The sequence below is a fragment of the Medicago sativa genome, chromosome 3 (assembly GCF_051527215.1).
Source record: "Medicago sativa cultivar Bolivia chromosome 3, Bolivia_mono, whole genome shotgun sequence".
NCBI lineage: Eukaryota > Viridiplantae > Streptophyta > Magnoliopsida > Fabales > Fabaceae > Medicago > Medicago sativa.
Window position 1 is genome coordinate 79,244,750 of NC_140751.1, and position 24,255 is coordinate 79,269,004.

General features: G+C 32.2%; 2 protein-coding genes across 2 annotated transcripts; both read right to left on the bottom strand.

Annotated features, from left to right (window-relative positions):
* Window positions 1-1,401: 1,401 nt before the first annotated feature.
* Window positions 1,402-10,862, bottom strand: LOC146940597 (uncharacterized). Its single transcript, XM_085754288.1, has 18 exons — window positions 10,705-10,862; window positions 9,842-9,914; window positions 9,104-9,147; window positions 8,395-8,437; window positions 8,094-8,312; window positions 7,858-7,974; window positions 6,413-6,490; window positions 5,680-5,724; window positions 5,488-5,567; window positions 5,322-5,386; window positions 5,167-5,233; window positions 4,910-5,023; window positions 4,096-4,169; window positions 3,245-3,342; window positions 3,057-3,113; window positions 2,914-2,982; window positions 2,776-2,829; window positions 1,402-1,687 (listed from the first exon to the last, which is right to left on the bottom strand). The coding sequence occupies exons 1-18, from the start codon at window positions 10,797-10,799 to the stop codon at window positions 1,619-1,621; spliced, it is 1,461 nt and encodes a 486-aa protein (XP_085610414.1). The 5' UTR covers window positions 10,800-10,862; the 3' UTR covers window positions 1,402-1,618.
* A 7,751-nt stretch (window positions 10,863-18,613) lies between these two features.
* On the bottom strand, window positions 18,614-19,693 carry LOC146940598 (protein TIFY 5A-like). Its single transcript, XM_085754289.1, has 3 exons — window positions 19,480-19,693; window positions 19,303-19,384; window positions 18,614-19,000 (listed from the first exon to the last, which is right to left on the bottom strand). The coding sequence occupies exons 1-3, from the start codon at window positions 19,521-19,523 to the stop codon at window positions 18,785-18,787; spliced, it is 342 nt and encodes a 113-aa protein (XP_085610415.1). The 5' UTR covers window positions 19,524-19,693; the 3' UTR covers window positions 18,614-18,784.
* Between the last annotated feature and the right edge of the window lie 4,562 nt (window positions 19,694-24,255).

The following is a 24,255-nucleotide window of genomic DNA, read 5'->3' on the forward strand; positions in this document are numbered from 1 at the left end:
GCGGAGGATGAGATGCTGTGTGATGTTGTTATTCTTGCAGGTTGCGGGATGTTCGAGTCAATAGTCTACTATACTAGTAGGTTCGGCGAATGACACTTCTAGCCTTAACGTAGATCATAGTTCATACTCCTACTAACTTACATTATATAACTAAAATGAATTCGGATAAATAATCATTTTCGTTTTTAAATGTGTAATAAATAGTAAATGACATAACAACATAAAATTAAACAAGACAACACAAGACAGAACAATACATACAATTTATTGTCTCAAATGATTTTTGGTGGACAAAAGTGTATTTTCGTATTTTAAACAATTTGTACTTGTGACAAAAAGTTGTGTTATAATTAGTGAAAGACAAAATTTTTAGATTTTGTCTTGTCTTTTGCCTCTAGTTTGTCATGTCCCTAAAACAAATTTACAAATCAAACATTGCACAACTAAATTTGTCTTGTCGTGTCTTTCTTTTTTTTAACAGATCAAATGCATATAGAAGACTATTTTAACCAATGAAGTGTACAATGGACTATTTTAAAATTTTGCTATATTGAGGGGCTACAATGCTACTCCGAAAAAATTCAAGGACAAAAATGACTACTCGTCCAAATTAATATGTAATTCCACAACATAGGTATTGTTTAGAGTTATAACATGTAATACAACAAAATTCGTGTAAGATCTAATATATATTTCAACAACATGGGTATTGTTTGTATCCTTTATAATACAAATCCGGTAGGTCTGACTTGTTCTTATGTCATTTTTAGTAAGAAAAGGAGGACTATATTTGAAACAAGCAAAATATAAACTACTAAAAAGACAGATCAAGCAATGATGTGCAAGGGGAAGGTGTTCAATGGATAATTTAAGGGGAAGATATACAAATGGTTAGATCAGAGATAGTGAATAAATATTAAAGCTGCCACTAGTATGTGATGATTAGTTTGTATTCAACTTGTGTGCAGTCACAAATGTGACAGAGCCAACAATTTAGACTAAATGATACAAATCGAATGATCCAGATTTCAACATCAATGTTTAAACAAAAATAAGAAAACCAACTTAAATTTGATCTTATCTGACGGTTTCAAGATGCTAGCTACATGCAATAGCAATCTGCACCTGATCCGAATTCAAGGTTCTTATGTTGGGGGTGGTTTGAATATATAGGGTTACTAGATTGCTGGATATTCTTTGGTACATTGGAAAAAAAAACATTTACTCTAACCAAACTAGCTCTCAAAACTCAGAAAAACTATGAAATGCATGGTATGCATTTCAACTCACACTTGCAAGCAAAGAGATTTGTTCAACTCACACTGAAGTTTTTGTCTAACGGTATCTAACGATGCATACTATGCATTTAACCGTTAAAAACAGATATTCATGATACACACATTTCCTCAACCAAATGTAACAACTTAAAACTTTTCAATGAAGACAAATTGTCAAGATTTCTCGAATGCAAAAATATTCTCCACTTTATAAAGAAAACGTACAAGTTTGTCAAAAGAAAAGGTACAAAGTCTGGCGAGTAAAAAAAGGTACAAAGTCTGGCGAGTAAAACGAAACTAGTTTATTTTAACTAATATCACAACAATCACGTCCCCCCTTCTCAAGGCACTTGCTGCTGAGCTGCAGTGGGTTTCTTTCTCATTGTCCAAAATGCAGCGAAGTAACGATTCTGCAAAGAGGCTCACAATTCTTTTAGCATGTATAATAATGAATAGAAACAACGTTTTCTAGTGGTATTGAAAAATTGAAATGTGTAAGTGTTAGTCTTTATGCAGTTGTTTAAAAGTGCTAAGTCGAGATTGGCCAACACTCAATATCTAAATCAACATACTTGCAACTTTAATAATTTTTAGTTGTATCTGAATTAAACCAATTTGATTGTTTAAATGAAAGTTTTGCCTTAAGCCGATCAAGTTTGTACATCAAAAATTATTTAATAATACTTCACAGCATCATTTTGTTTCAAAGAATAATGCACTATTTAAAACATAATATATGCTACTGAATTAGGAGTACAAAATTATTTTCCAAAATAACCAAAAAAGTTGTGTAAATCAACAAACATAACATCACATTGATTCAACAATTGAGTTTTATTATAATTTCGTTCTATGTAAAGTCTTTGAAGGTGTATATATGTCAACTTTAATACCTAGTGTCAATGGATTCCAAATACTAGAGGAGGGAGAGAGAGAGAGGGAGAGAATTAGAATAATTTTTTGAATGGTAAATATATATAAAAACCAAACAAGTCCTACGAACGGAACAAAGAGAGAACAGGATCTGTCGACACTGCCCATCAAAATTGACATACTTATATCTTAAATTACCTTTTGAAAAATGCAAATTTAATCAACCCAATCGTTGAATCACATTATGTTGCCGTGTAGATCATTGATAATATATACAAAAATTTCAAATAATTTGGACACTCGTGAGTATGTATTTTATTAATTTATTTATATTTAAATTAATGTATTATGTGTTAAAAAAAGTTATGCCTAAATCAAATAATTTTCAAATTTTATAAAATTTTGTAGACTTGATTCAAATAATAACTTTCAATTCAGTTTCTTAAATTCATGTGTGTTGGCCAATTTAAAATTTCTTAATTTAAACAACCAACTATAAACTTGCGACATTTAACAAGATTTACTCCCTCCAAAAAAAAAAAAGAATAACCGGATTGTAGGCGAATAAAAATAATCAGAAACAGGGTGGAGGTTGAAGAACACTTGTGATCAATTAGAAGCTTACTTGCATCATTGATTTAGGATTGGTCGTGTAGGTTGTCTCAACAGTCCTTTCTTTCTGCATTCCATGACAAGATCATGTTGAATATGATTAGTCACTGGCATAACTACAAGGGGTATTATCCAAATCAAATGAGATTACCTCAAATTCAAATCCATAATGCAACGCAATCCTTTTAACATCTTCCAAACTTAATTCAATGGACATTTCCTACAAATAAATTACAAATTAGATGATACAAAGACACAAATATGATGTGCTATTCTATGTGAAAAGAATCTTACATCTTGTCCATATGTATCTGCAAAGTGATAAAGTAGAGGGCCCAAATTTATCCAAACCTGTGATGGTGTCAATTTCATCCAGTACGAAGGACAATATCAGAATGAGAATGGCAACAAGAGCACAAACGGACGATGAAGGAAAAAAAGAGATACACAAGATCTATTTGAATTTCGATTAAAGAACTTACTCCTCCGTCTTTCAAAATTTTTGAAATAATTTCAATGTACTCAACAATATTGTGAGCAGTATCAATAAAGAAACAAGTTACAACTGCATCCCATGCACCTGCATGGCCATTGTAAAGTCTTGTTAGAAAATTACAATGGGATAGGGTGTTATATTATAGATAATTTAAGATACAGGTTTGTCTAGAATGGCAATTATATTGTCAAGTTCAATTTATGCAAAATAACTTTTCACTAGTATTTATCTCGATAAAGGAAAAGTGTGATCGGTGTGCTGTACACCCTCTGTTGTATTTGAAAACTTCATGTCTAACAACAGACTAGACACAATTTACACAGCAGCCGGTGCATGTTAAAATTGAAACTGAGAAAGTTTAAATTTAGAGGAAAGAAATCATTCAGTTTCAATTTGAAATTTTGAAGCAGCTATAGATAGCTTTATTTTATGTTTGTAGGATTACATTAGCAGTATGTAAGTTTAGTCTACACTTTACAAATATTTAAAGCAGTCCAGTTTAACTCAGACCGTACACTAAAAAGTGGCTACCATTACATCATATATTACAGCTATTGATTAAAAGTTGAAAATATATTTGGAGTAATTGCCTCTCAGACTCTCTAAGCTCAAGCATTTATAGCATCTTGTTTTGTAATCATGGTAGAAGTGCAAGAGTATCTAATTAAAATCATGTGATCCTCTTGTTTTGCTTAAGTTGCATGATGGATCAACAAAGAACAAAGGTTGCACGTAAGGAAAAGAACAAGAAGACTAATATTTTCGGTTTTCTCTTTAGAGCCACCGATATAATATAACAATTAAGAACGAAATATAATTACTAATACTTTCCCTTACCTTTTTGGCCTGGATCACTGTAGACTTCAACGAAGTCACCTCCACACATGGAAAAGCCTTCAGTAATTCCTGCACTGCTCTCGCACATTGCAACACAGTATGATTAAAATATATAAATATTATATCAAACAATCTATTGATAATTTAGTATATCTACAAGCTATCCACGTCCCTTTTTCAATATTTGAAAGTGGGAACACATTATTTGAACAGGTCTTGTTTTTTAACCTAACAATAAAGAAAGAAGGTAATAAAATCAAATATTGTGACCAAGAGCAACTTTAGTGCATCATATAGCCCATTCATTTGGCTCATTTCGAGTGCCTCACTGAAATACTTTTGAATTTAAACTAGGAGACTAGCTAGACAGAAGCAAAATTAACATTTATTCAAGAAAATCAATTGGCAGAAATATAAATATTAAGAATGAAAAATATCATTTAGTGGGAAAAAGTTTGAAACTTGTCACAATCATTCTGCCTCTCGTTCCCAATCATCTTCTCCGTCTTGATGAATTTCTTATATTAAAGATGGAAGACTAGGTTTGTATTGGCATTTATTTCTCCCCTTAAAGATGGGAAAAAGCGACCGATCGTATTGGCTCTATGTGATGCTCGAAAGTTTCATGGAATATCCATAGTAGATTCTTAAAGAGGGAAATCCCTTTTATGTTAATCATTCAGCAGCATTGTTTTGTTTTCTGAAAATTCTCCTATTAGCTTTATGCCAAAGGAGGACCCATATATGTTTCTTTTCTTTTTATTCATTTTCCTTTTAATTAATTTTCTTTTATTAAAAGAACCCAAGCATGTACCTGGCAGGATGAATATCTGGTATCGTAACAGGACGAAGTTGATCACTATCTGATAGTGAATTGCAATTGCTGTGAATCCATGGATATATTGTCCACTCACCAGCAGTTTGGCAACTTAAATTATCCAAAGAGCCAATTGATTGGAGAAAAAAACAAAAAAAAGATAATCAGAAGAGCAATCTTTGCATTGTGACTTATCAATAGGTAATTTGTAACATTAAAAATATCAAGATGGAAGAGACAACACTTGTTCTTACTGGTTAAGAATAAAACTTGAGCATATCATCATGTAGTATGAAAATTCATTTCCCTGACAGATAAATCCTACACCATAATAAAATGCATTTGTTAGACATAGGACAAAATCTCATCTGAAGGTAATTTATATGTAAGCCTGGTAATAGACACAAACCTAAACTTGAAATGTCCAAAGCCAGCCGACCAAGTCCAGCACCAGGAACTAAACAAGCAGGTGGACTGTTTGAGAAATTTTATGAGATTAGCAAAACATAAATCGTGAAAACAATCTTCAGCCCAAATAAGAACTTTCCACTTATATTAAGAGCATTACAGTCTACCTCTCTTCACTGCGATTAGGAAATAAGAGATTAAGCTCTTCAAGAATAGGCTTGTAGCACTGATCTCGCTCCTTTTGACCCTAATAAGATACAATTGTGGAAGGAAAACGTGTGTAACAATTTAAGTTTTGAATCTTTGATATGATGATCATAGTTAGAATATTTCAAACAAAAGAGCAACAAAAACAGTACCTCTACAGCCCAGTCCCTAACTATGTTCCTTATAATACATCGTACCTGAGACAAAAGCATTAATAAAACGTATTTAAGTAGCAGCAAAACAGTAAGAGAACCATCACTTCACTAAAACTGTTATGCTATCAGAACAATGCAAAACACGTAGCATCAACCAGGTAAATTGGCAGTAGTAGCACTGTATTTTTATCCATGTTTCCCTTATGGGTTTAGTTGACTAGTTTTTATCCATGTTTCCCTTATGGGTTTAGTTGACTAGCAGAAGAGTCTCAATCTTCACAAGACTCGGATTCTATTCCTGATTCTTGCAAAATAAGAGGTCAATTAGGCAGCAGTAGTTCTTTGTCTAGATAGGGAAGCACATTTATGAATTACAGTAGGTCTGCATCCAGCTAATCTCCTACTCTCAATCATTCAAATCCTATATTCTTCTCATCTTCTGTCCTGTTTCTTCAACTTTATCAACTACCCTGATTAGGAGTTTTTTTTTCAAGCAATATTGAGAATTTGCATAAGCAAAATTCTACTTCATTCTCCGTTGAACTTAACACAAAACCCATCAAACCCCAACCCGTGTCCCCTAAATTAACAAGTTCTGTCCAGTCACTACCTACTTTGTATTGTTGATTCGTACGAGAAAACCTATACCCATTAAAATCAATATCCTTCCAATATCAGCAGTGGAACAAAACACAACAAAAAAGAATGGATGCTGGAAACATAAACATACCTTATCCACATCAACTAAAGGAACATTCAACTGGAAAGATGGATCCAACCATTGTTGCTGTGATGAGGTAACTGTGGCCTGATATAATGAAGGAAACAAGGGATAAAAAAGGCAGATGTAAGATTAACAACACATTCATTAGTATCTACAAAAGTGATGCTTATTGGAAGACAAAGTCTGTTTGATTTTAGATTTTGGTGGAAGTTATAAATCATTGCTTTGAGAAAAAGTGCATGGGGACACTAAACGTTTCCATTAGCTTTGGCCAAAATCTTAACCAAATCAACAACTCAACTAAAAATTGCTTAGCAGTTCGAACTTGTTGCATATACTGACATTATTATCAAATCATTGTCATGGGTATATAATAGCAGTCAAACCAAAAAGCGAATTATATTTTTCCAGAAATGGACACACAAGAAGAACAAATTGAGATGAAAGAAAGCGGATACAAATTATAGGAACTTCTTCATCTCCTCCATAAAACAACCGGTCATAATAATCAACACGCAATAAAATTCTGCCAGCAACAAGGTCTAACCGCGCCACTCCTCAACAGTCAACACGAACTCTCATAATAAAACAATGGTTTGCTTCTTCAAAAAAAAAAAAAAAAATGGTGTGAAATATGTATTCTTCACGTTGTACTTCAATTTTCCAAATACGACTAAGTTAATGAAAGATAGATTAGTCCAATGAGGTTCCAGAGCTAAATATTAATTTCTCTAGGTAGTCATGTCTAGGTTGTTGTTGACTTAGTTGTAATGCATAAACCATGATTATTTGCAAACTGATACGTACCAGAAATTGTAAACAACAGATATCAGAGAAAAAGAGTAAAAAGAGGAAAAGAGAGTTTTATTAATGTGTTCAAATGTAGATTAATACAGAAAAGGGGAAGTACAATCCCTAGATCTGACACAGAGCTGGGCTCCTAATAGGAAGCTAGACCTTCCTATACATTCTAGAATCTGCTATAGTCTTGAATGCCCTTCACACTACCCTCCTGACTCCTTATATAATGGAAAACTAGTGGTACTCTCTCTCATTCCTGGACACGTCACATATCAGTAACTAACTAGCTACCATTCCCTTTCCTACCCCTCCTAGAATATACCTTCCAAACTTTGGGCCCATTTGACTCATAATGAATCAGCTGCTCACGTGGAATTTCAGCAGATGGCCGAGTCCTATCACAAACAGATTTGAGAGAGGGGAAGAAAAACTGAAAGAGAGAAGAGGAGGAGGAACGAATTAAAGAAGAAAAAAAAGGGCTGTCACCACCAGTAAAATTATCCAATTACTCTGAAAGGTATCAAGAACCATTTATTTTAAGAATAGCCATTTCGTTAACACCAATTTAGCAAAAGCAATGCACAACAAATGACCAGCTTCAATAGAAACTCTAAAAAATGAAAAAATTACTGACACAGACAAGAAATTACATTTTCATTGGAATCAGCAATAGTTCTTTCACCATATCCACTAGTCTCTTTAGCATGTATCGTGTTTGAAGGATGGCTACCAGTATCTGACTGATGGTGACTCTCAATGCTCATCTCCTGTTGTTATCTACAGGGTCAAATTTCTAAATGAAAAAAACAATGGTAGAGCCAACAAAACATCACAGTTCTTATGTACTGAACTAAACAAGACATGGAGTCATGAATGCAGAAGAAACCTCATCGGGATGCACCAGTACTGATGATCTGCATGAATCATTGTTGCTCTCCACACAACCATGTCGATTAGATACAGAACATGTTATTCTCAACGGAGCTGATTCACATGAACAAGAATCAATCCCTTCACGAAATAAATGGTCGTTTTGGGCATATTCAGGATGTTGATCTTCACTTAAATCTATGTCCTGACTCATATCAAGTGGAGGTTCAAATGCCTACAAAAGTTATGCCTGTATCAAATATCAAATATTGCCATAACACAAAAAGGAGCAAGCCACTGAAATAGTAGGTTCGCACCTGAAGCATGCTGAATATGAAATGAGAGTTCAACGATATACACCTGCACCATCGGAAGGCACCAAAAAAACCATAAATTTCTGAGATTCAAAACTTCAAGTTATATTTCCATTTTTTAATCAAACTCAGCCTCTCCATTATTAAGTAAAACATCAAATAAACTATTTTTTCATAAGAGGAAAACAGGTCTACCGACATGCACATATTTTTACAGCTGCCTCTATCTACACTATAAATACCATGACGAGAGAGTATGTTCATGTGTATGCTGAAAACCCAGTGTTTTGACTACAGCACAGACTCGATATGTATAAAATAAATGTAATAAATACAAAGATACAAATTTACTAATTATTATATTATTATATTTGTATTTTTATAATACAACTAACCTAAACATTTTCAGAATGATACATCTAATATTGGTGTGTTTCTTACGAACTTAATTTTTTTTGCAAAATCCAAAACATGCTTTGACAGAAGCTTTTCTACAAAAGCCAAAAACTTAAAACAGCTTATTAATGTGCACTTTCAAAAATTTCAGTCATTAAAATTCTCCATATGTGGTTTTATGATAGGGCATAAAAGTTAACCATGCAGCCACAAGTTCAATTCATCCCCTGTTCTAAGTGCCATAAGCATCAACTTCAGAATATCTCAGCATTTTTTACCTCAATATATAAGATTAAAAAAGAGCAAGAAAATGTACCGGCGTAATCTTTGAAACTTTAGAGGATAGTGGGACAACAAAGCCTACAAACACAAGAAAAAGGTTTAGCAAACAAGGCAACGTCAGAATTAAGGGAAACTGCTAGAAGCAAACGTCAGAATTAAGGGAAACTGCTAGAAGAAATTATGTGAAAGCAACAAAAGAACTGTTAGAAACTATAGACTATTAGACATTAGACAATGTGTAGTATATTAATGCTCTAATGTAGGAGCTAAATAAGAGTTGATATTCAATCATTCGTTCAATAAATCATGTACATGGGAATGAATTTATTTTACGACGCTAACATATCAGTCACGCAATTTCAGCCATATTCTCCCTGTTAACAAATTTAGAAATGGTATACAACCATGTTTCAACTCATCTATTTACTAAAGGGTGTCAATAACCAGTCATTCAAATGCAAACAAAATCAAGAGAACGTGGCAGCCTAGGCAAGGTGAGATCCATAAGGCATTTTCGAATTTCCATGCCTTTCATATTTTGCATCCCTATATCCAACGGTAATGGTTATGATATCAAAAGGCTCAATTGATACATTCCGAATTGACCAAACAGTACATGTCCTGTTCAAGTTAAGATTAGGAAGTCCCCAAAATAGTTGAAATAACAGTGCAACTCTGCAACTCTGAGAAATATCATTTTTCTATGAGTGAGAACCTAGTCTTGCTCAAGCATCAAACTGTGACATCAAGCATATTCAGAAGAGACAAATACCTTATGGGCAGGCGGAAGCTTCCTAAAAGATCTCTCGTATCTTCTAACATCCTCGTCCGCGGCATCAGGATAGCTACATCAGAAGACAGCGAAAAAAAGGCTTAAGTTTTACTTTAATATTAGGATTCGATAATAGGAAAAACTGATCTGAAAAAAGCTATCTGTATTAACTTTTTTTTATAAGCAAATGTCAATTGTTAGTATATTGACAGGGGAGGAGGGAAATGTTAGCAGCAGGGATCGAACCCTGGCCCTCCTTCTTAAACTCCTTCAGCGTCTCAACCCATTAATCACTGGGCTACACCTTCGGTGACTGTGCATATGGATTAGCACAATGTGAATATGTATTTATAGCTTTCCAAACAGATAATTATGGATTAGTAGCACTTAGCAGAACCCACTCTGTTTCAACTAACTTTCAACTAACTGACACATGGCCAATTTCAACTTATTTGAATTTATCTACTAATATAAGTTTTGTGATACTGCTTGGGAGAACTTATTGTTCATAAGCTGTTTTCAGCTTATATTCATAATTTCTCCAATATAGCTTATGAAAACAGCTAATAGCTTATACGAAAACAATTTTACTTTATTTTATCTTTTGCTACAGAAATAGCTTATACATAAGCTCTTATCATGATAAGTGCTTTTTGAAGGATCATAACAATTCAATATCTAAGGATTTACATACTGCGTGCGCATTCATCACTTTGATTGAATTCATAACATCAACATTAGCATACATTAAATTGATCTAAATGCTTAAAATCAAAATAAAATTCAAAAAACTGAAAAGAAAAAGTGCAAAAATAACATGACGAATCGTTGAATGTAAAAAATTGAATTGAAAATGATTTTACTTGAGGTAAGCGCTAATGATGCGTCTTAGAGATTGAATTTCAAGAGCTTCTTCAAGCTTCAAACGACGACGTTGTTCCTCTTCAGCGTCTTCCATAACCGTTTCTGCTTCTTCTTCGTCTTCTTCCACAGTGTTCCAGTACTCGAGAAGAAGCAGCGTAAATAAATCTTTGAATTGAAGTCGAACTAAATTATTGGGTCGGGTCGGGTACAACTTATTGGAATGGGCGGATATATATTAAGGCCCAATACAAGGGTAATAATTAATATAAAACATTGGAAGCTTTTCTTTTTACACCCCTAATTATTTTTAAACCCCCTTATTTTATTTTTGGATTAAATGCACTTTGATCCCTGTCTTTTTTTTTTTTTTGATAGAAATGAGGGCCTAAGCCTGGAATTGATCCCTGTCTTTTGAGTGAATGATGTTTTACCTTTCTGTAATTTTTTATTTCAATCTTGTAATTTAAAGATTCTTTGATTTTAGACTTTTGTGACCGTTGACGGTACAAAACAGAAAATTTGACAAAAGGTTAAATTAAAAATACCTTTAATTTTAAAATTTGATACCAAGAGATTTTAAAGATTTGTCAAAAAAAAAAAGAGATTTTAAAGAGAAGACTATTTTTTAGGTTGGAATCACAAGTTTTATTTTTTTGGACAAAGGAAGCCTGAATTTGCTCAAATGAAAAGAATAAAGCTGCATTTAAGACTATTTCTTTACTTCATAGTTATACTTCCGAGAATTTAGAACCACTCGTTTATGTGTAATTTAGGTTATAAAACACATCCAAAAGTATTCTTTCAAATTATCAATTTAATAAAAACAAGTACATCCAGAAGTATACTTATTTTTATTTCAAGAAAATTAGAAGTTTTTTTAAGGAGAAAATTAGAAGTTGTTTACTATTCCTTTAATGTGCCAAAACTTGATTAAACAACAACAATCTATGCGCCTTATGTTTATTGTACTAAAAAGAATTTTTTACTCCACTCTTTAAAGAGTACACTTTGGATGTTCCATGTTGACTGAGAGGCCAATACTTAGAGCCTGTTTGATTCAGTTTTCGGAAACAGTTTTTTGCTTTTTAAAAACTTAAAATAAAAAAACTTGTTTGATTGACATGTTTCCAAAAACTGTTTTATAAAACTATTTTCATTTTAATAGTTTTTAAAACTGAAAAAGCAAAACAGCTGAAAGATGTTTTCAGATTTCTATTTTCACTTTTCTATTCTCCAGCAGCCAAAGTAAAAACACGGAGAAAAGGGACAGTTTTCATTAATGGCAGTATTGTAATATTTGGCAATGCATATTAAAATATAATATAAGTGAAAAAATTGCTTTGCTAAAGTAAAAAAGTTGGAATTGAATTAGTTCAACGGTGGCATTTAACATGGACCAATGTAAAACTTGCCCATGATGGACCACTTATGATTATTGGTTAGATTTTAGTGGTCTATTAAATCTCATCATACACCTTCCACACCATATGAATTCTCTTTCTTCTTCCCTCTCTCCCTCCCTGCTCCACACCACGACCACCAACCCACTCTCACAATGGCTTCCAATGTAAACACAAATTAAAGTTCCAAGATTTAATGGATGTTGTTTCAAATTTAAGTTAGAAAATATTTCATATTTTCATCAAACACTTATAATAATATCATCCATTAAAAAAAATAACTTAAAATAATTCATTAAATTCAATTGGGAGTTGTTCGCTCATACTAAGGTAAGAGATAAGGTTTGAATTCTTCAATTTTACTTAAGGGTTATAAGGAAGGTAAGTTTGGTCTTTGGGTAAATCATAGTGGTAAAATTTCAAGCTTCCATAGCTCTCCAGTTTCCTTAAGGGATGTAACCGGTAACTTGTTTATCTCAAAGGAAAGTGCAGTGAGATTCTTCTAGTTTCCAAATGCCGCCGGAAGTTCGTCGGAATACGGGTTGTTCGAGATAGAGATCAAAGAGAGAGTTTCGGTGAAGAGAGTTAACAAAAGAGAACCTGAGCGAAAGTTGTTGCAAATGTTTTTGTGAGAGTAGGTTGGTGGTGGTGGTGCGGGCAAGGAGGACTAGGAAGAAGGAAGAAGAAGCAGATGTCATATGGTGTGGAAGGTGTATAATAAAATTTGATAGATTTGCATAATCTAGCCAATAATCACAAGTGGTCCATCATGGGCAAGTTTTACATTGGTCCATGTTAAATGCCACCTAGTTCAACAACGTCAAATTGTGTGATATGGCTTGTTATTGTACCAAAAAAATAAAAATAAAAATATTAACGATTCAAAATTCTCTCAAATCATATTTGAGCTTATTGCTAATAAATTATAATTTATAAGATTACGTTTGTATGACAAAAAAATATTTGGTAATTGTCATTCTCTAACGAACTTATAATTTATTTTTAATAAGCTCATATCGTTTTTTAATAAGCTACTTCAAATAGCTTACAACTTAAAGTTTACATCTTATCACTTTTTATCTCAATTTTACCCCTGAAATTTTAATTGAAAAAATTAATATGAATTAAATATACATTTTTTTTAATGTCATTTCATTTTATAACTTGTCTCAGTCATTGCTTTTATTAAAAACTACAAATTCAATCAGCTAATTTATTCGTTATAAACTATCTTATAAGTGATATGTTATAAGTCATTCGTCATAAGTCAGTTTATCAACTATTCGTTAATTTTACCAAACACAATTTATATCTAAAGTTTAATATGACTAGTCAAGTTTAATTTTTTTCTAGTGTTCTTTTAGTTAATAATTTTTTTTAGATAGACGAAATGACATCAGCCTTGTGAAATTTTGAACTCACACAAATAAGTAAGAGTCGAGCACAACGTCTGATCTAGTAATTTTGACATTTTGGTTGGTTGAGGTAGAATTTGTACACATAATATTTTGTTTAATTATAAGACTTAATTACATTTTTGGTCCTCTAGTTTATTATACACAGAAAAATAGAATTTTTTTTTTTAGAACAAGCTTTTTAGTCTATCATATATCATCACATTTATTGCAATTAGAGTCTTATTTCAAAAATTTAACACCGAAAATGGTGATTTGTAAAAACAAATTCATTAAACAAATTTTTTATTTTCTCTTCTCTAAAACAGTTTTTAAAAATAGAACTAACAAACAAGTTTTTCTTTTTTTGAATTCTAAAAACCTGTTTTTGAAAATCGATTTATAAAATAGTTTTAAAAAACTAAAAAGCAAAAGTTAATCAAACAGGCCCTTAGAATTCCATACTCAACTTTGTACTTTTTTGTAGCTAAGAGCATCCTCATTCATACCATCCATGATCGTATAAATGGGTCCCACATAATATATAATATTACTTTATATTTTTCAATTAATAAAAGCATTCAACTACATTTTTTAAATATCTATACTACTCATCTAAAACTCTAAATTAGTTCTCACCTAATCACACAATACACCTCAAATTTATAGTTTAAAATCGGCTTAATTACAAATTTGGTCCCTTAAATAATTTGTGAGTTTCATTTTGGTCCCCTAATTAATATAAGTTCCGTTTTAGTCCCTTAATTCCATTTCAGTTTGTCATTTGGGTCCTACTCTGTTAATTTTAACTGAAAATGTCTAAGGTGTGTCAACTTTATAGATGGTCTACCGTATACCTTATTAATTAACCGTTCTATCTTTTTGTTAAGAAAATAAACCATTCGATTTTGCAGGTCTACTGTATATAATAAATGTAATGTCACCACCATATATTTTCTCCTTTTCTTCTACTTTCCTACATCAAAGCCAAAAAACTCAAGAACTTCAAATCCAAAAAAGCCATAAACATGAAACCCAAAAAAACCATTACCTTCAAACCATGAAAACCTAAATTCGCAGAAGAACAAACTGTAAAACCTGAGGAAAACCCTCTTCTTCTTCTTCCTCCTCATCTTCATATAAAAAATGCCCAAAAAATCCAGAAAAACAAATATAAATTCACCATTAAAATTCTTTAATCAAATCTCTCTCTGCACAAAGTTTTACTGGTGAATCAAAACAAAAATATAAATTCACGCAGCACTCATCCTCACCTCAGAGAGATTTTTGTTTTACTGGTGAATCAAAACATTGATTTATGGTGAATTTACGTTGGAAAACTTTTTTCTGTACAAATTTACGGTGAATGAAAACTTCATTACCATTCAAATTAATGGTGAATTATGGGGATATTATATCACTACCACCATCAACAAATCTCTCTCTATACAATCTTAATATACACAGCACTCACCCTCACCTCAATAGAATACCTCTTTCACTCTTTTCAGCTTTAGGATTGGAGAGAAGAAAATGTTGAATCTTTGAAAAATTAGAGATTTGTGTTTCAGTTTAATAAATTTAGTTTCCCATCATTGTTTATGTTCGGATCTTTATTTTTCATTGATGAAAACACATGATTCATGGTGTATTTGATGACCAAAAAACGCAGAGCAATGAATCTGCAACTGGGGAGAAAGGAGGAATCGATGGAGAAAGAGATGAGAGTTATTGAGATTCCAGGATATGATGTTTTTTTCCTTTCTGGATAATTAATTTGAAGATAAAGAAGAGAGAAGATGAAGAAGTGCAAAAATCAAGTACCGATGGTTCAGGGTTAGATACAATGGACTTGCAATCAAATGGTTAAAATCATATCAAGAATAATAGACGTTAGAAAACTAACAGAGGGGACTAATTTGACTCACGGAAATAGAATTAAGGGACTGAAACGGAACTTTAATTAATTAGGGGACCAAAATGAAACTCACAAATTATTTAGGGGACCAAATATGTAATTTAGCCTTTAAAATCACATTCTAATTTTATATTATTTTTTACATCAAAAAAGTAGAAAAGAAACAGTGGCAATGCAGAACCACCACATTTGTTGGACAGAGTGAAATTCTGACACAGTGTCATAAATTTTCCGCAAAGATACTCTAAAAGCTAACCGATATTTATGCTCTAAATTTCATCTGATGTACTTAGTAGAGGCTTTAGGAGCTGTAACCTTTCTTCTTTTGAAGTATTTTTTAGTTTCAAGTACTCTACTCGTTTTAAACCCTCGGTTTAACATTCCTTGTCTAAGGTGACTTCTATTTTAAGAAACATTAAGAATGTTCTTTTTTCAATACTCTCTTTAACATTCACTCTTTTATTAAGTAAAATCAACGTGAATTTCACCATTTTTTCAAAGTATGGAGCTCACAATATTTTTATCTTATAGGTGAGTGAATGTTAAAAATAACTGCAGAGATTGGTCCTTCAAATCTTGTTGCTTGCACAAACTCGGGTTCTTAACATAAGACTTTGGTTTGAGAAGTTAATATATGAATATACACATTTTATTTTATTTTTTTACTCGGACAAAACACATTTTATTGTTATTTTTTTCATGTGCATTTTTTTTTATCTCTGAAGGAAATTTTGAAGAGATCGCTTTATGGAAAAGCCATGTGAGGCATGCATTAATAATGCTCGAGGTTGCGATGAAAGGGATATTGTTGGAGTTGATCTTTTGCTATCACCATTCTTTCCTTCCATTTCTTTTGACTTGCCAGCCTGCAAACTATTTCAATCAATAATAAAAACTAGTAAACTACACATTAAGCTTTTAGTACGAAAAAGAGAAGTAGCTTTTAGTACGAAAAAGAGAAGTATTGTCACTAGAGATAAATTATCATAAGTGTGATAATAAAATAAAATAAAAATCATATAAGGGTGCCTATACATTGTCAAGTGAGTAACACATTGTCCATATGTTTTTTCCTTCTCATACACGTAATTATCGCATGCAAAAAATGAAGAAAAAATTATTAATTAATGTCAAATAAATAGTCAAACATTCCTCCACAATTAAGGATGGTAAAATCGTCAAAGATGGAATCTACGGATATTGATAATTGCATATTAGCATATTTGTTTCACGTTTACTAAATTTATTACTTTTTTTTACAAAACTAAATTTATTACTAGGAATAACATCCTTTGAAATACAAATATGTGAATTTTATTTTAAGTTATTTAGAAAAATGATGTTTGGTTAACACTGTAATATTCACAAAATCCCTAAAAAAAACACGGAAACCTTAAAAATAAAAATATTAATAGGTAGTTACACATAAATTTATTCTCATCTGTCTTTAGAATTTTTTTTGTATTCTCAAGAATTTTTTATACCAAAGAATAAAATCTAGTAAACATGTAACCTTGTAAGAAACATAGACATGTATGTCCCCGTAAGTTTTAGTTCAGTTACAATGCATAATATATGCAAGGTTCATGTTCAAACCTCAAACACCAACAAAAAAAACATAAATATGTATATTTCTATCATTTTATTCTCATAAATCTACGAATATGTATATTTATATCATTTTATTCTCATAAATCAACGAATATAACCTAAAACAAACACACCACTTCTCTTTTCTCAAACTTGTGGTATCCAATCCAATACGATGAATGGAAATAAAGTTGCTTGTTTACGTTCGACTCCTCCTTCCTACAAAAAATAATCAGAAAAAAGAAAGAAATTCTCATTGATAAATTCAAGAAAAACTCCAAGGGAATAACAAACACCATATCTAATCAAATTAGCTTATTATAAGATGAAGAAGAAGAAAATGCAGAATAAAAAACTCCAAAATCATTTTTTAGGGCAAATGTTAATATTTTTTTCTCCTTATCAAGACTTGAATTTTGGATCTTGAACTTCTCAACTTCTTTAAACTCTTTGCTCAAACCAGTTGAGCTACTTAACTCCATAATGAAATAAACTCCAAAATCACTTACAATGATTTATGAGATGATGAACAATTTTGCTTCATCGTGATGCCAATTTAATCAGAAACTCTAGTGGATTATTTACATTTCGTGTGGTGTTAATATACCTTTATAGATGTGGTCTCATGCGGATTTTGACGCAAGGCCAATGAATCCGATGAGAGTTTCTCAGTGTGATTCACAAACCACCATGTGATCTTGATCATGCGGTGATGATGACTTAAACCGATTTGCTTCAAAATATAACAGACTTACAAACCCAAGTAAGTTCTGAACATAGTCAACAAAAAATAATAGACTTACAAAACCAAGTTTTAAACATAGTCAACAAAAAACAGAAACACAAATAAGTTATAAAATTCACTTATCAATAAATTATTTATACTCATGGAGTCAAATTGTCATAGTATTTATATATGCCTTGCATTTTCATTTTTTTTTTTTAAAAAAAAAACGGGTCGGGTCGGGGTGGGTTAAACTGGTTCAGCGGTCCGCCCACTGACCCCGTCGGGTCACACGGTTTCAGCGGGTTAATTGCATATCCGGTCCAGTAGCCTGCCCGAACCGCTGCAACCTCTGGTTCCCGGTCTAACCGGTCCGACCGATCGGTTCGGTCTGGGTTTTAAAACACTGGTTAGGACCTAGGCCGCCCATTCAATAAGAGTTATATTATTATTTTTTAAAAAAATTATTATCAAAATGCCATTATTTGTCTGTATTTTTTTTTTGCTGTAAATAATAAGGAATATTCATAATCAAATCAATCTAAATAAAAAACTACAAACCGATCCATTGATTACAAAAAAAAAAATGAAAATTGCATAACATTGAATATCATTTGATGTTTTTTTGTGAAAATCGCTAGTATTTCTGGCATTTCAAATTCCTGCTAGTATTTCAAATTTCTAGTATTTTTTGTTATTTCTTTTTCTGTGCATTTTTATTTTATTTTATGCAATAAATTTTCAAATATTTCACCCACGTTGCATGTCTATGCTCTTATAAACTCGTGCCAAAAAAATTTCCCTATTTTTTTTCTACTTTTTTGGAGTTATCTTGAATGGGACAGATCCACATTTTGCTCATAATAATCATTGCTCTAGCAGTAGACTGAAAGAGTGGTTCTTCATTCATAAAAATAAAAATAAATACATGCCTTAATTGTCACTAGTCATGGCTACACTAATTAGGATATATAATAAAATACCCAGATTTGTAGGCTTCAATTGATCCCACAAATTAAGAGAATAAGTGATTCTAATTAATTCATATCCCGACTAATTTGTACTACTATTATTATCATTATCATTTTGAATCCTTTTCTTTCTCTTCTCAAGGAAATTTTGAAGTGATCGCTTTATGGAAAAGCCATGTGAGGCATGCATTTGTAATGCACTAGGTTGCATTGAAAGGGATAGTGTTGGAATTGATTCTTTGTTGCTACCATTCTTTCCTTCCATTTCTTGACTTGCCAACCATATTATCGCTCTAGCCTGCAGCCAAAGTTTATATTAAGATTTATATCATGAAAAAATAAGTATATTATGGTGTTATTTTTGTTGAGAAAAATAAGTTATACATTGATCATTACACAGTGTGGTCAAGGGAGTTTATTTGTGCATGTTTTATTGTCAAAAAATATTTGTCCATGTTTTTTTTGCCATACACGTAATTATCGCATGCAAAAAGTTAGGAAAATAATTATTAAATGTCAATTATAAATTGCCAAATTTTCTTCCACAAAACAAGGATGAAGAAATCGTCAAAAATGAAGTTTTTAGATACGCATATTTACTTGAAGCTCCTTTTCGTCAAATCTGTGGTGTCCATTGCGAGGATTTGCAACAAGTTTCTTGTTTACGTTCAACTTCTCATTCCTACAAAAAAAAAATTCCAAGAGTTTAACAAAAAGCATAAACGACTCAAATTCTATCAAGATGATGAAGATGAAAAAAACTTTGAAATCACTTACATTGATTTACGAGATGATGAATCCAAACAACAATTTCGTTTCATCGTGATGCCAATTTTGAAATCTAGCTTTGCAATGTAGCTTCTTAAACACAAAGAAGAAACAATATTAATATGAGAGTATGAGAAATGCTACATATTGGAGAAGAAAGGATATGTAGAGAGAAGAAGACACATCACACATGCACTATATATATTTCAAAGTTGATTAATGCATGAGACATATATTTCAAGGGTGATATATATAGGTGTCGGGGTATAGAAATTGAATGACTAGACACGTGGGAAATGAGTTAAACATGTCAAAAACTTTTGTATAGCATTGTAGCTCTCATTAGTAACGTACATTTTGTATTGAAAATCAATTAACACCACACAGTAACTCGATGTGTATTTTCACGTGCCTTCTATTTCTTTGCAGCTACATTTGCTTGCCCTTTAGAAGTGGAAATTACCCTAAATGGAAATTTTGCTTTCTTTGTGTAACCACACTCAATGCATTATGTCTTTTTGGTGTTTCCATTTCTTTCACGTGATGAAATTCAGATGATGAAATTTAAATCACACTCTTTTGTATATTTCACTGGAAGTGTTTTATGAAATTATGAGCTTATGTACGATTGGGACCAAAAGAATCCGAGAGTAATATACAGCGTTTAAATTTTCAACTACTTCTGACAATTATATGTCGATTCGTATATTATAGCCTTTGTTTCATATTCGTACTATTACCTTCTTTTTTGTTCTTTTTCTGCCCTTTACTTTTTCTATATTAACTTTTTTTTCCCTTAACATTTTCTGATGCTGATTTTTTGGCCCTTTACTTTTAAGACTGCTGAGATACTTCGGGAGATATTTTAGACCTGCCAGATAATTCTTTTAAGAGAAAATAAAAAAAAATTCAAAATTTTATTTGATTTGATATGGAATGTCATTATTTAATTTAAAATAATTTTACATATTCTGTCCAAAGAGTAATAATTTTACATGAAAAATCAGTCAATAGTAAAAAAAAAAAATAAACAGTCAATTGTGTTTTACTATTTACATTTTATAAAATTCATGAGCAAAACACTTTTTTTACGGTATAAATTTTCATTTAATGAGGACAATCTATTACTTTAAGAGGAGATTAAAATATCAAAGACTTAACAAATATAACCGAAACATTAGTGGGGGCAGTTCCCCGATCCGTGACCGACTCTAAGATAATTATGGAACCTTCTTTGGAGGAGAGGTCTCTTTATTTGGGAGCATGACTTGGTAGGCAATAAGACCACGTTCTGAATTATTTTCCACTCTGATCGTATGTTGATGATCTTTGGTCTTGAAGCATAACACTAATAGGGTTTACTCGGTTAGTTCAGCTTACTTAGTGCTATCAGCAAGAGATGGAGGGAGTCCATTCAGATGAGAAATTTCAGCTCTTGGCTAAGGTTTAAAAAAGTTGAGCACCTTCTAAGTCATTGTCTTAATAAATAAAGTTCAAAATGTTTGATAAATAAAACAAGTTTACTCAAAATATTCGCACTGAAAGTTCCTCCGGACGTATTAGACTTGCATGTCACATGATCACCTTATATTATGAGTCATGAAATAGTGTCATCTTCATCTTTTCCCCAATTAAAGTTTATGGTCAAACACCATTGCAACCTTAGTGTATAATCTTATACACATTCAAAACTTATAATCACAAACCACATTGTAACCTTAGTGTATATAGTATAATCTTATTCTTATACACATCCAAAACTTATAGCTAAACTTATAGCTATAAGTTTAGCTAAACTTAATCATGCCAAAACTGTTTAGGCCACTTTTAACAATAAATATATAGTACTCGAATTATATAACATGGGGGGTGATGTGTCCCCTATTCTTCCTCAATTTTATAAATTTACGAAACGTAGTCACCACATGGGTTTTATTTGATTATGCTCTTGCTGAAATAGAAAAAGTACCCACGTTCCTTTATTTAAAATAAAAAATAAAAAAATACCCACGTGCCACGTGCTAGACACCATTCATGTGGCCATGAGAAAATAAGTGTGTAGTAGTGTACTAGACTACTAGTGTTGCTTTCACAAGTTGAATCCCTCCTTGCAAGTGGAAACCCAAGTTTTTCAGTTTTCTGCGAACACGTGCACAAATGCTTTGAGGTTTTTTCTTAGACCAAGTGCAATGGGGTTATTGAATCTGCCATTCAACATGTTTAGACCATTGGAGAGGGTTATTGAATATGAGCTAGAGGAAAGAGATGGTGAATATATTCAACATGTTGAAGCTGCTGCCAAAGGGATGATGTGGAGCGTTTCCATTAGCTGAGGCTGGCTCGTGGGTAACAGGCACAAACAAAGGAGTGTGAAGCAGCAGGCACAGATAAAGAAAGTTGGTGAGAGAATAAGTTCTGACATGTGTTTGTTGCTTATTGGCTCTATGGATATTTTTTTATCTTAATAATTTGAATGAGAAATAAAATGTGGTGGGGTAAAGTGTTGAATGAAAAACTATTGGAGAGGTAAAAATTGAATGGGTGTTGAATTAAGAGAGAGAAAATAATGTGGAGTGTTGGAAATTGAAAAAGTTGGTGTTGAAGGGTGTTGAAAGAAAAAGACCATTGTACATGGTCTTAGTAGTAAGAGGCAGAGAACCTACCACATATGCCTTGAGTACTACAATATCCCCAAATAAAGGACCCCTTTGAATAAATTTAACGGAATCAAAAAAAGTTGGTTGTGCTATTAAATTTTTGAAGAGATAATTGTTGCAAGTAATTGTTTCACAATTAATTGAACAAGTAATGTTTTAACATATTGCATATAAAAAGATGTAACTTTGTTTTGTTGAGTTTTGATTCAAAATTTGATGCTTGGGTTTTAGTAAAATCGTTGGTATGTGGTTTGAAGATTGTAGCACGATCTTGGTTCTCAAGTTTGGAATGAGTCACTGGAAATATTGTCCCGCAAAAGCATGAGATTGTAGCACGATTTGAGGATAGTGTTTAGATTGTATTATGTACAAACGTGAAATCATGGCACATTGGATGCAAATCGTGGCATAATTTTACTAGATTTAAAGTGTTATTTAAGCACTCGACGGCCCATTTGTTGAAACAACTTGAGAATCTCATAGAAACCAAAGGAAATAACATTTAGGCAACTTAGAAACTAAAGGTTGAAAGGTCTTTGGATAAGGTTTAAAGCTTCAAGATGTGGACCTCTTTTGGAGAACCAAAATAGTAGACTCTTTGAAAAGGGTTTGTGCCTTTTAGGGAGAGATTCACGTGGCTGGGAGACACAGGAGGGGAGAGTCATTTGTGAGCAACTTGGATGGATCTTAAGGAAACCAAAAGTGAAGGTCCTTAAAAAATCAAAGGCTTAGGGTTGGTTACTTTTGAGGGTTAGATTCAAGAGTTGAAAAACACCTTGGATGAGAGAAATAATTGAGTCTCTTGTTCATGTGAAGAGATTGAGAAATGGGTAGAAATTAGTTGTTGAATATAATTTCTTGTATCCATTTTTTGTTCTCTATACTATTTCTCTCTTTATCTTGTGTGATCTATTGTTGTTGATTGTGGTTATTTTGGTTATTGGTTGTCATTGATACTAACCTCACACATCTAAGTTTATCGGTGTGATTTTAAGAGTCCGAATGTACAACACTTTTTTTGGGGATAAAGTTGTGTCGTTCATTTGGAAAGCCAAGAAGAAAGTTGTTTTCTCGGAGAGGACAATCTATGTTGAACAATTGATGGATCATATTATCTTCCCTTCTGAAATTGGTTTTGTGGAAATTCATCTGGACATACTTGTACCTATTATGAGTTAAGGGTGGAACTTGTCCTCTATTGTGATCGAAAGCGGAGTGTAAGAGAGATTGTGCCAATCTTGCGGCGTGGCGGGGGTAGTTTGTCCGACTTTTGTTCCCCTCCTATGGTTTTTGTTCTTTCGATTTGGGTGTTTTGGTTGTGGGTGATTCCTTTGGAGTTTTGTTTGGCCTATGCTTATTCTTTTGTTATTTCAATTGTTTTTCCATCCATTTTGTTGATTATATCGCTTCTTTCGTTTTTCTTTTTATTTTTGTGGGGATTTTTAAGTACTTATTGTATTTTTGTAGTCTATGGTTTCCTTATCTATTAATATATTGGTAAATATTAACGAGTTTTCCCGGAACACTCTTTAAGGATTTTAAATAATAAGTTTTTATTTTCCTCAAAAAAAAATAATAAATTTTTATTAAAAAAAAGTGTATTCAATGCATTGAGAATTGAAGTTTTTCACTTTTGTAAAGAATATTTTCTTATTTTAAAATGTTTAAAGAGTGTCCTGATGACACTCGTTACATATCAATTTCGTGTACTCATTTTGTGATGTAAGTGTTAAAGTTGGTTGAAATGAAGCATATTGGAACAAGTCTCACTTTGTCCAATATGGTAAATGAGAAAGGAGGTCGAGATTATATATATATATATTGGCTCAAGTTCTTTGTAACAAGATGCACCACTCGAAAATACTTTAAGATTGTATGTGATTTTCTTATTTTCTTTTATACTCAGGGACAAATCCATAAATCCATCGTACTAGGGACTAAAAATAGGTGGGATTTAGAATGGGAAAGGAGAGTTTTTTCCCATCATGGGAAAGTTGATGTTTTAACCATTGATATATTAATATTTTAAATGAGTGGTTCAGATTTGTTGATGGCAACCTTCTTCTAACTTTTTGGCATTGAACCTACTACAAAAAAATTTGACCCCACAACAAATTGTTTATGTTTA

What these genes read in the sequence shown, in the direction of transcription:
- LOC146940597 (XM_085754288.1), bottom strand. Translation starts at nt 10,799, where the DNA reads ATGGAAGACGCTGAAGAGGAACAACGTCGTCGTTTGAAGCTTGAAGAA. An exon ending in AAGTTTCAAAGATTACGCCG is followed by an intron (nt 8,438 to 9,103) that starts GTACATTTTCTT and finishes CCGATGGTGCAG; the next exon opens with GTGTATATCGTTGAACTCTC. An exon ending in TCAAGTTTTATTCTTAACCA is followed by an intron (nt 5,024 to 5,166) that starts GTAAGAACAAGT and finishes GGATAATTTAAG; the next exon opens with TTGCCAAACTGCTGGTGAGT.
- LOC146940598 (XM_085754289.1), bottom strand. Translation starts at nt 19,523, where the DNA reads ATGAAACGAAATTGTTGTTTGGATTCATCATCTCGTAAATCAAT. An exon ending in TCATCATCTCGTAAATCAAT is followed by an intron (nt 19,385 to 19,479) that starts GTAAGTGATTTC and finishes TTTTTTTTGTAG; the next exon opens with GAATGAGAAGTTGAACGTAA. An exon ending in TTGACGAAAAGGAGCTTCAA is followed by an intron (nt 19,001 to 19,302) that starts GTAAATATGCGT and finishes CTTTGGCTGCAG; the next exon opens with GCTAGAGCGATAATATGGTT.